The following is a 12,427-nucleotide window of genomic DNA, read 5'->3' on the forward strand; positions in this document are numbered from 1 at the left end:
TCTGAAAAAGGTCTCATTTCTTGTGTGTGTGTGTGTGTGTGTGTGTGTGTGTGTGTGTGTGTGTGTAACTAAGCCAAATTTTATTTTAAAAAATAAGAGACTTTATCTAGCTATTAAATAGTCAAAGGGTATGAATAGGCAGTTTTTAAAAGAAGAAATCAAAGCTATCAGTCACATGAAAAATGCTCCAAGTTACTACTGTGTAGAGAAATGCAAATTAAAATAACTCTGAGATACTACTTCACATCTATCAGATTGGCTAACATGACCGAAAAGGAAAATGACAAATGCTGAGGGGAGATGGAAATATTGGGACGCTACTATTGGTGGAGTTGTGAACTATTCCAACCATTTTAGAGAATACTTTGGAACCATGCTCAAAGGGCTATAAACAGTGCAGACCCCTTTTTTAAAAATTTAATTTAATTTTATAATAATTTTTTATTGACAGAACCCATGCCAGAGTAATTTTTCTACACCATTATCCCTTGCACTCGGTTCTGTTCCGATTTTTCCCCTCCCTCCCCTAGATGGCAAGCAGTCCTATATAGGTTAAATATGTTGCAGTATATCCCAGATACAATATATGTCCAGTGCAGACCCTTTGATCCAGAAATACCACTACTATATCTGTAACTCAAAGAATATCAGAAAAAAGGGGCAAAATACAGAAATATTTATAACCACTCTTCTTGTGGGGGCAAAGAATTTGAAATGGAGGGAATATTCATCAATTGGAGAATAGCTAAATAAGTTGTGATATATGATTGTGATAGAATATTATTACTATAAGATATAATGAACAAGCTGGTTTCAGAAAAACCTGGTAACACATGAACTCATGCAAAGTGAGGTAAACATAACTGGGAGAACATTGTACACAATAAGAAACATATTGTAAGGATGATCAACCATGAAAGACTTAGTTGTTAAGATCAAGAAAATGATCCCAAAAAATTCCAAGGGACCAAAGATAAAAAATGTATCCATATGCAGAGAGTTTACTGATGAACTCTGAATGTAGATTGGTACATACTTTTAATTTTTAAAAATCTTTATTGTTTTATTTTGTTTCTATTTTCTTTTGCAAAATGGCTAATATGGAAATATATTTTTATGTGACAACATATCTGCATAATCTATATAAAACTGCTTGCTTTCTCAAGGAGGGAGAGGAAGGAGAGAATTTGGAACTCAAATTAAAAAAAATTATTAAAAGCTTTTTACATGTAATTGCAAAATATTTAATGAAATAGAAATACTTTTTATAATAAACATTTATGCTAAGAGATAAAAGACCAAATATGGGCAGTTATTCTATGACTTTGAAAATTTTCTCTCACAAGTCATTTTCAATCTACAACTTTTGATATTCTCAAATAATAAGAATTCACAATGAGATAAGAATAAGAATTCATAATTCATCTCATAACTGTTGGCACACTCTTGGAGAATCCGTTTCCTATCACTATTAACTCTCTGACCACTTCAGAATTCTCCTTTACATCCCATTATGGTGGTGTGCCTGTAATCCTCAGAAGTAGAGGAAGACAAAACAGATTATCTAAAGTGAGGTAGAGCATTTAAAATCAAAACTTCCCCCAGCTAACAAACATTTTAATTATTTTCTATTTTATATTTCTTAAATATACCTTATTACCTGATATCTTATTATAGCATATTATTATGACTCTAGCTTCTCAAAGGTTATACTGGTCCAATAGATTGGACTATTGGTAGCCTTTCAGTTCTAGCCTGATGAGGGGGAGACCCAGTTTTTATAAACAAACCAAAAAACTCCAAGCAACAAAAAAGATTGTCCCTTCCAGTTGGTCAAAGGTGATCTCAAGAGATACTTCTGATGCAATCAAAGACCTCTTCTTTCTCTTACTCTGATCCCTAATCAGGCCAAGGCATGGGGAAGGAGGCTATTGCTCTAAGGTGGATCAATTATGAGCTTTTGTATAGTCAACACACTATTTATTTCCTGAAGGAGCATTCCCTAGAGATGATCAGAAAATGATCAGAAAATCAGAAAAACAGTTAAACACTGGTTCTCAAACTTTTGTTTTCAGTATCTTTATCCTATTAAAAATTACTGAGGCTCTCTCCAAAGCGTTTTTGTTGATCTGGGTTATATTTATAGACATTTACCATATTGGAAATAAAAACTATTTTTGAATTTGTAGACCCTCTAAAAGGGTTTCAGAGATCCCCAGGATTCTCTAGACCATAAGAATAGTGTGGAAAGATTCTAGTATATAATTGAGAATTAAAGAAAGATTAAGTTTTTTCTTTCAGATTAGTCCATAGGTTTCAGAATAGGATAGTTTTAAATGCTTTTTTAAAACATTCTATGAGAAATATTAACAATGGGAAGCATTTTGAAGACATTAAGCATGCTATTTAAATACCATATGATCACGATTTTTCTTTATAATAAGTTCTCTTTTAGCATACCATAGCCAACATTCTTGCAAATATGGATTTGGTGCTAATATGCTGAATAGCTAGTTAAGAAATCTAGGTTCCTAGATAGATGCTGAAACCAAAAAAGTCTTTCACGGCCCCAAATTAAGTCTTGTCTTTGTTGCATGGATATTTCTGACATAGTGGTTATACATAGTGGAAATCAAAGTGCATTCTTTTTTTTTTAAATAGTATTTTATTTTTCCAACACATGCAAAGATAGTTTTCAATATTCACCTTTGCAAAATCTTGTGTTCCAAATTTTCTTCCTTTCTCTCACCTTCTCCCTCCCCAAGACAGCAAGCAATTTGATATAAGTTAAACATGTGCAGTTCTTCTAAACATATTTCCATATTCATCATGCCGAGCAAGATAAATCAGATCAAAAAGGGAAAAAACCATAAGAAAGAAAAACCCAAGGAAATAAACAACCACCACCAAAAAAAAGTGAAAATACTATGCTTTAGTCCACATTCAGTCTCCACAGTTCTCAGAGTGCATTCTTAATCGCAATATACAATATACTAATATACTATACAATATACTAATTCCTAAGAGCTCTATAGTAGGGGTTCTTGACCTAAGGATCACAGACCTCCAGAGGTAGAATTCAAGGGATAGTTAAACTTAGATTTTTTTTAAAGACACCCTTATTTTCACTAATTCCAAAGTGAAATTTAGCATTTTTCAACCATTTAAAAACATTTTGAGGAGCCTACATTATCAAAGGGATTCATGATAAAACAAACGTTAAGAATATCTTCTCTAGACTCTAGAGTCTTGTACTAGGATTTAAAGCATACCTGGTAGGCCAGGTCCCAAATGTGCATTATAACAGAAGTCAGAAATGAAAAATACTATCCCTGACCCACATAAAATCATTACCTTACAACTTTAGATTTTGTGATAAAACTACAAAGCCTGGGAGTTGGGTGGCACTTGCCACTGGCTCAATGGCACTGGACCTGTGAGTGACCTTGGCCAAAATCACTTAACTTCTCTCACTATCATTTTTCCAAATTTTAAAATAGTTAGGATTTGCATGGGAAAGGGAACTGTCTCACTAGTTCCATTAGCAACAAAACTACAGGTCTAATCTTTTTCCACATCCTTACCTGAAAAGTAATAACATTTGCCCTGCTTAACTTAGCAGAGGGTTGTGATACAGTGTGTGAAAGCACTTGGAAAAGGGGGGTAATGCTATAAATATGGATGGTATTGTTACTATAAAATATATTCTTACAACAGATGATATGTTACTCTGTAATAATCTACAATAGTGTTGTTCCAAAAACCTGCCTCATCTTTGTAACTCTTAAAGTTTTGAGGAGACATCCATTTATTGTTATTCAGTCATGTCCAATTCTTTGGGACCCCATAGATTATAGCACACTAAAACTGTCTACAGTAGTTTCTTGACAAAACTTCTGGACTGGTTGGACATTTCCTTGTTTAGTGATTAGAACGGAGGCTAAGTGAAGATCTGTGTGCTAGTAAGTATTTGCATTTGAACTCAGGTCCTCTTGACTCCAGGTCTATGATTCTATCCACTGAGCCATTGGTCATTAGACATGAATTCTAATCTTGGCTGGGTAACCTTTGAAAAGTTACTTCATATTCTTCATTCTCACGTCACTATTGGGAAACTAGGAATTATACTTGTTTACCTTACAAGCATTTTTCAAGGATTGAATGAGATACTATATGTGCAACAATATTTTAAAAAAAATTTTTTTTTACATATGATTGCGAACGATTGAGGTTTTTTTTTTTTCCTAGCACTCCAAATCAAATTTTAAAAATTAAATGCAGAAGGTATTCCAGGTGCCAGGGAATGCTAATGTTAAAAAAGAAAAGAAAAGAAAAGAAAAGACACAATACATAGACTCAGAAAGCTTACAGTCTAGTAAAACGTGCAAAGATATAAAAAAGATGCAAAACATACAGAATTAATTGTGGTACAAAATAGAACATAATAAACAAAATCGTGAAGGTTGGAAAATATAAAACATCTATGATCAATTGTGAATAATCCAGTTGGGATACGTTAAGGGGATTTATATTGGATCAGGCTCAACAGGATAGGTTGGTACCAGTTTATTAAGGACCTTGAATGCCAAATAATGAGTTAGTACTTCATTCAGTAGGTAATCCCTTCTCTTTATCCCTGAACTGACCTGCTATTGCCACAGGGGTTTATCTTCCAGGGAATTTTCAATAACCTTTAGGTTATTAATCTCTCTCTGTTTACCGCTCCCTAGTAAATCAACTTCAAACTGGTGAATGAATACAATCACAGAGTGACTGAAAAGGTCTATGATCTCCTGGGGGAGAAATCATTATTCTGCTGCCTCCCACATACCTCTTGCTAAAGGCTGAATGGGTCTCCTGCTTTCCTCCAACTGACCAGTTTCCCCAACTCTATCCACCACACCAGTACTGATCAGCAACAATTAGTGGTTTTTAATTTCCTTTATATAAGGAGAAAAGACCATGAAAAAGTGAGGGGAGGGTAAAATGATAGAGGAGGCACTGTTGATTGGCTGTTTAACAGTGGTCAGTGCCAGGCATCCCTGATTGCAAAAAGGAAAAAAAAAATGGATTTTCTACTTAGTCACTCCAGTGGCCTCCAGTTCAAATACAAAATCCTCTGTTTAGTGTAACTTTATAACTTATCCTCCTTTTCCATCTTTCCCCACTTCAGCTTCCTGGCTACTTCAAAGGTAACACACTCTATCTTTCTGTGTGGACATTTTCTCTGATTGTCCCCATACCTGTAATGCCTTCCTTCATCTTTGCCTTCTGCTTTCCTTCAAATTCCACCTAAAATCTCATCAACCTGGTACAAGCTTGTTGTGCAGCCAGTCTGGCCACTGGATTGGAGGGCTGTCAAGGACCCCCTCCCAGCACAGAGAGGGTCCTCTCAGCCATGGTTCTGCTATAGGCTTGGGGTGGCCTTTTCTCACCATCTACTGGAAGCCTTTATCAATCTTTAATTCCAGTGCTTTCTCTTTGTTGATCATTTTCTGTTTATCTTGTATTTAGTTAGTTTGTACATGTTTGTTTGCTTTTTTGTCTTTTCCACTAGATTGTAAACTCCTTGAAGACAGGGATTATCTTTTGCCTTTCTTTTTGTATCCCATTTTTCTTGGCTGCTTAATAATACTTAATAAAAAGGTATTGATGGTTTAGATTTTTTTCTCCCAAGAGGAAATAAGAAGAAATAGTTTCAGAGGAATTGCCTAGTTAGGGGAGCAACTTTCCCTAACTTTAACTAACAGAAGTCTACTGTCTCTTAGGAAACTGGGATTAGTTCAACAATCACTGTCTTCATCAACTGACAGAATACCCTCTTTGGCTTGAGCAGCTGCAATTCAACAGTTTGTCATAATCTTTCTGAAGGGAAGTGGCAGACACTTAGTACATTTGAATTTAGGTTTTCTGGACTCTGGGTCCACTCTCCCAATCCACTGACCAGGTGGGAGAATGTGACATGAATTTAAACCATTTCCTCACTCCTCTCTGTCCAACGTTTTTCTCCTCAAATTCTCTACAAAACTCTTTCCAGCAGTACTCATTCCAATTTATCATTGATTGATGGTGTTTTCATAGATGAGGAAATTGAGTCACCAAAAGAATACATCTTCCTAAATGTCTCATGATTTATCAAAGCAGAGCTGATGAGAGGACCCAGTTTTTTTTTCCCTTAATTCCCAGATTTGGACTCTATGTACAATTGGCAAATAGTACTTTGTCTCTGAATAGAGCACTAACTTGAAAATCAAATATTCAAATATTCTCTAATTGTGTGAATATGGGTAAATCGTGAAGCTTTTTTCCTAATCTGCAAAGTGGACATGCTCCTACTTGTATTGTCCATTTCACAGAGTTGTGGGAAAAAAATCTCATAGTACTGTATCATCTGAGCTATCATTAGTGTCCAATATCTTGATGTTAATACACACATTACATAATATATATTTGTTCTTATTCTTAACTGTCTTCCTTGGATATAGATTTTCTTTTTTTTCCTTCTCTTTATGTATATCTATTACTGTTACCTTCATTTCCAAATGTGTACCTTCCTGTTTTCCTACACAGCAAGCCATCCTTTGTAACAGATTTTTAAAGACAAAAAAAAAAAAAAAAAAAAACAGCTCAGCAAAACCAACACATCAACAGTGTTTGACAGTAGAGGAATATTCAACATCCATAGTCACTTATTTCCGCGGTGAAACAGAGATATCTTTTCTCAACTCTTCTGAACGGCCAGACTTGATTAATATAATTACATAATGCTCTGTTTCCTATCTTTTGTTCTTTCCATTTAAATTATTGTAGTCGTATATACTGTTTTGTTGATCTTGCTTACTTCACTATGCAGCACCCATATAAATAAATCTTTCCATGTTTCTCTAAATTCTTTATATAGTATTTTGAATTCTTCTATTTAGCTATTCCCTAAACAAAGGTATCTATAGTTTGAAAGCAATAAAATGACAGTGGCTATATTTGCAGTAAACCACTATTCAAATCCCATCTTTGATATTTACAGATATTGTGACCCTGGCTGGACAAGTCAATCTCCAGGACCATCAATTTCCTCTTCAGTAAAATGGGAGTAAAAATAGCACTTATTTCATATTATTATCATGAGGATCAAACGAGATATTTGTAAATTTCAAAGTGCTATGTAAATGATAGCTATTATCATTTGTTTTTATTATGTGCTAAAATGAAAAATGCTATTGTGAATATTTTGGTGTCTTTGGAAACTTTTTGCCTTGCAAAGTCTTAGGGTCACATGCTCAGGGGTGAGAGCTCTAGGTCAAAGGTATGACTATCTAAATTTTTAAAAGCATAATTCCAATTTGCTTCCCATAACGGTTGTCCTACTTCACAACTCCAGTTAACAGTGTGTTAATGTGTCAAGCCCAGCTTTCCATAGTATGTTTCAGAGTTTGTATTTTCGACGTATATAAGTGTCTTGGTTCTATGTGAGAGAGTCCCTATGCTCTTGGGTCTCTCACTTCTACCTTTTCCAATTATGTTTAGACCTGAACTTGGAAGGCTTCTTCCACCGCAGCCTATGCCCAAGATCCAACAGGTTCTTCTCGGGTGAGGGATTCCTGTGGCCAAGTTGGCCAGGAGTTGGGGTTGCATATGAGCCCCCGCGTTCTGTGTCATGGACACATGGACACCAAAGCCACATTACGACCCACAACTCAAGGAATGTCGTCCCGGAGCCCTCAAAGCGTACTTTTCATTGGCCTAGGGGCATGTTTGGCAGGTGACTGCTCTGACCACAGCAACAATCCACCCCTTCATTTTCACTTGGGCTGGGGCCAACCCGCAGCAACCTCCGCTGGTGTGGTCTCAACGAGGCCTGGAGGGGCCGCGGACGGGAGCGGCAAAGGCAAGGGCCACTGGCCCCCTACGATTGCTGGGCACGTTCTGCGGACGCCTCAGCTGCTGCAGGCATAGGCCCTGGGGACAGAAAATCGCGGCCCAAGGGACAGAATCCCAGTCAGGGCCAGAGGAGGCGGGGCAAGGACTGGAGTTGCTGGGGCTGTGGGGGGAGGAGGAGGGAAAAGGAGGTGTGTGAAAGAGAACTGGGGAGGGGAAAATGGGGGAGGAAGAGAAAAGGAATGATTTTTTGGTAGGTGAAGGAGGGACAGGCTGGGAGGGATAGAGCGGGAAGGGTCTTCCAGAAGGGTTGGGGAAGGGGGAATTCCAAAGGAAGGGGGAGAGAGGGAGGGGCGAGGGCTATTCCCGGCAGGGGAAGAGGTGGTAGAGAGGGAGGGGCGGGGGTGCTCCCTGAACACACACCCCCGCCCCGTTTTTGTTTCTCACCCATCCCAGGGTGGGAGCTGTCCACGAGGCCGGCAAGATCCCGCCCCGCCCCGCCCCCTCCTCGCACACGGGGTCCGGCCCCCCGCCCGCCTCTTTGTATCAAACATCCGGGTTTCCCCGCGGGCTCCACTTTGCCTTCGCGGCTCAGGAGCCATTTTGGACTCAGTTCAGCTCCCCCCGCCCCCCTCCCCCGTTCCCGCCCCTCCCCCTCCCCGCGCTTCCCCCAGTCCTTTCATGGCCACTCCGGAGCTGGAGCTTGCACCGGCCTCTCTTCGTCGTCGTCTCGCTGTCCGCAGCCGCTGCCGCCGCCTTCTCCTCGTCCCTGCTTCCCGACCCCACCACCCGCTTCCCCGGCGTTCCCAGCTCCGCCGCGCTATGCCTGAGCCCGGCGCGCCGCAGCCCCCTCCGCCGCAGCCCGCGCCTCCCCGCTCCGCCGCCGCCCCCCAACCCAGCTGCCGCCCCCCGGCCGTCACCGCCGCCTCGCCCCGGAGTCCGGGCCGCAGCCGAAGCCTCAGCCACCTCCTGCACGTCTTGTGCGCTCCGCAGCTGCCCTGAGCTCCTTGCCTGAGCCCCGCAAACTTTGGGGTCTGGGTGTGCGCCCCGCGGCCCTGGCCCCTGTGCCCGCGGCGGCTCCGGACTCCCTCAGGACAAAGTCTCCCGGCGCGCGTGGGGAGGAGGCGAAGGAGAGCAGCCGCACCAGCAGCCGGAGCCGGAGCCGGAGCAGCAGCAGCAGCAGCGGCAGCAGCCCAGGCAGCGGCAGCAGCAGCAACGCGCCCTCAGAGGGGCCAGGGCTGGCCCTGCTCTTGCTTCACCCCCTCCCCCGGCCCAGCCAACCGGCCCGCCGAAGTAAAGGAAACCGGCCAGGAGCGTCACAGAGAGTGGAGCCGCTGGGTCGGATTTGACCGAAGCCCCTTCTTTGCCTGCACCCCGCAGGCTTCTTCCCGCCGCTTCCTTCTGGACTCTCTTTCTGGGGCTCTTTTCTGCCTCCTCCTCCTCCTCCTCCCTGCCGGCTCCCCGCGTGGCGCGCGGTGTTTTTGTCTTCGTGGAAGATGACGGCGCCTTGGGTCACTTTCGCCCTGCTTTGGGGGTCTCTTTGCGCAGGTGAGTGTTTGCGGGGCTTCTTGGGGAGGGGGAGATAGAGGAGGTTCTAGTTCCGATCTCTACTCGAGACTCCCATCATCCCGGACTCCCCAGACCCCCGAGGTCGGGTGACCTGGGATCTCTCTCTTAAGTTTCCAGGTCCCGGGGGGCTGGGGGGGCGGAGCGGGGTGTGTGTTCGCGTGTCCGCGAGGCCCGCGGCGTGCGAAACTCGCTGCAATGTTTACCAACAAAGGAACTTCCACGAAACCTCGTCCTAGCACCTGTACCCTCTGTCCATTTCCCACTCCCAAGTGCTTGTTTGGGGCGAAAACACCGAGTCTCGGAGAGGACCCAGGCTGGGCTGGCTTTTTCGCGTTTTCGCCGCTGCAGCCCGGCATGACTGGCCGCGGCTTGCGGGGGCCAGCTTTGCAGCGCGAGCTCGTAGCCTTTCGGGCCCCAGTTGGGGAGGGGGCGGCCGCGTGACCTGAGCTCCAGCAAGATTCGCGCTTCTTGGAGAGAATGCATTGTTGCTGAACAGGGTTCCAAACTGCCCTCATGGAGGTCCTGGTGGCCCGTAACCCCACCTTAAAGAAATATGCTCAGAACCCGAAAGTCTCTTTCGGATGATGAGAGACTCTGGGGAAGGAGAATGTTTGAGGTGATTTGTGGCGGCGTAAGCTAATTTGGAGTTGTAAAAACCAAACCTAGCCACGGCCGTTCCCCTGGCATGTTAAGCAGTCTGAGGTTTTTGTTTTTTAGTCTCTCCAACTATTTGCTAATTTATTGGATTCTGTTGCTGCTTTTGGAACGGGTAAAGGGGCGGAGCGGAGTGCTAGGCAAGTTAGCTTTAAACACCGGCAGAGGGAATGTCGAGATTGGGGACCCGTGGGGCTATTTTAAATTGTACCTCCCTACCCCTGGTTGAAAAAAGTGTTTGTCTTGGACTAAACAGGCGGTCTCTGCTGGAGCAGCAGCCTAGGCACTGGGCACCACGGGTTTCGGAGGGTGGGGGCTGGTGGATCTGGTTGGAAGGGAGGTGATTTTCAGCTGCCAGACCCCGGAGCGTTCTGGCTACGCTTTCGGGGTTCTCCCTGGAGCGATCAGTGCGCGGAACCCTTTTTAATTCCCTTCGGCCCTCTCTGGGAGCTCAGCCCGGCGGCAAGGTACTGCCCCGCCCCCTCGTAATCCCTCGGCCCCATGGGGCCGGGGGGTCGCTTTAGTGGTTGGGGGGGGGGGGTTGGAGTAGTGCTGGAGGAGGCGGCCGGGCCCCAGATCTCGAGGCTCGGAGCGCAGCTGTGCGCGGCCGCTGCGCGGGGCCGGCTCGTGTTTAAGACTCGGGGGGGAGGGGAGGAGAGGGGCGGGGCAGCAGAGGGGGAGGGGAGAAAAGGGGAAAAATAACAAGTCTCCCCTTTCGGGGATTGGCGAACAATGCTGAGTGTGAGAGCAGGCTCGCCTGCACACGCACACACGCACATAACACACACAAACGCGCGCGCGCACACACGCAAATACACAGACACACCATACCACACACCAACAACACGAACTCGCATTCTTGACCGTCCCTTCCTCTCGCCCCCTTTCCTAGTCTTGTTCTGGCTAGTACTTTGCTTTGAACAGCGATGAATGTTGTACACTCTCAGTCTCTCCCCTCCCCCAAAGCGATTTCCCACGGTTAAAGGCCCAGGGTTTGGCGTGCTTTGGATCGGGCCCTATGGGTGCAGCTGGATTTGGATTGTTTATGCGGGAAAGGAGGCCGAACTTGAAGGTTGCGTTCACCAAGTAGGGGTCCTACGTTGATTTCTCTTGATCTCCTTCTCCTCCCTCCAGGGAGTAAATTGTCGGGCTGTTCTTTAGATTGGAGGGAACATCTAGGGTCCAGTAGCACATCTGGAGTCATTTGGTTCTGGGCCGCTGGTATTATGGTGGTTAGTAGATGGAGACGTGTTAAAGCTCACTTGTCTATTTGAAGGAAACCGCTTAGCCACCCCCTCCACTCTTGGCCGAGAGGCGGAGCAGGGACACACCCCCGGCTGCGGGTTTGGTTTGGGGAAAGCCAGGGCTCGGGTCTTTGTTCCGAGCCCCCATTAAACATGCAGTGTTGTCTCTTGGGCCCTGGCTGCAGCGGTTCTGTTAGGAGTATGGGGAAGGCGCATTTTGGGGGCAGGAATCCAGAGGTATTCCCACTATGAGGGGTTTGTGGGGTTTCATGACCTGTTTGGGTAGAAGTTGTGCTGAAGCTAAGAATGCTATTGACCGAACTGGTCATTGCTTGTATGGAAGTGGTGGGGGTGAGGGTTGTTGGTGGTAGAGAGGACCGGAGGATTTATTGGTAGGCAACATACTTTACCCAAAAGGACCCCGAGTGGTTTCTGTTTGAAATGACAAGGCAATTTGAGAAGTGGGTTTTTTTTTTTTTTTTTTTAAGTATATCGGTGCACTCCGTGGGGTGACTAGTTAGTTAACTGTGTTGAATAAACCAGATGCGTTCTAGTAGTTCTTTCTGCTCCAACCAACACCTAGTCCTCCTGCTTAATGGAGTGTTCCAAAAGTCTGAGTGCCGTTTTAAGCTTTAATTACTTAAAACGACACTAAGATTTTTGGAGGTTCCAGTATATACTTATATACCTAAATGTGTACTAAATGTTTTCTGCTCCCCCTCCTCCCAGACTATAGTCCTCGAATATGGATTCAGATACCTTGCAATTGGGGGGGGGGCATTAGGAAACTAAAATTGCTTATGGGATATGCCAGGCACTCCTCTTAGTCTATCTAGACTAAGATTATTAATTAATTAAGCTAGAAGATTATTTTGGCAATAGTATGAATGAATTGGAGAGAGGAGAAATTGGAGTTTGAAGGCTGTCACAGTAGTTAAAGACAAAAAGGTACTGAGGACTTGAATTAGAAAGGGATCTATCAGAGGATTCTAGGTCTAGAGTTCAAAGGAATTTTAGATGTCATTGAGGCTGTTTTCCTTTGCAATCCTACACATTTTATATATTGAAAACATTATTCTGAGATG

General features: G+C 43.8%; 1 protein-coding gene across 1 annotated transcript in view; it reads left to right on the top strand.

Annotated features, from left to right (window-relative positions):
• The first annotated feature begins 9,343 nt into the window (after positions 1-9,343).
• ACVR2B (activin A receptor type 2B) overlaps positions 9,344-12,427 on the top strand; it is a 94,559-nt gene continuing 91,475 nt past the window's right edge. The window contains exon 1 of the mRNA XM_051983985.1: positions 9,344-9,423. Within this exon, the coding sequence (XP_051839945.1) occupies positions 9,372-9,423 (52 nt within the window). The 5' untranslated portion in view covers positions 9,344-9,371. The remainder of the gene's footprint in view (positions 9,424-12,427) is intronic.

The sequence above is a fragment of the Antechinus flavipes genome, chromosome 1 (genome assembly GCF_016432865.1).
Source record: "Antechinus flavipes isolate AdamAnt ecotype Samford, QLD, Australia chromosome 1, AdamAnt_v2, whole genome shotgun sequence".
NCBI lineage: Eukaryota > Metazoa > Chordata > Mammalia > Dasyuromorphia > Dasyuridae > Antechinus > Antechinus flavipes.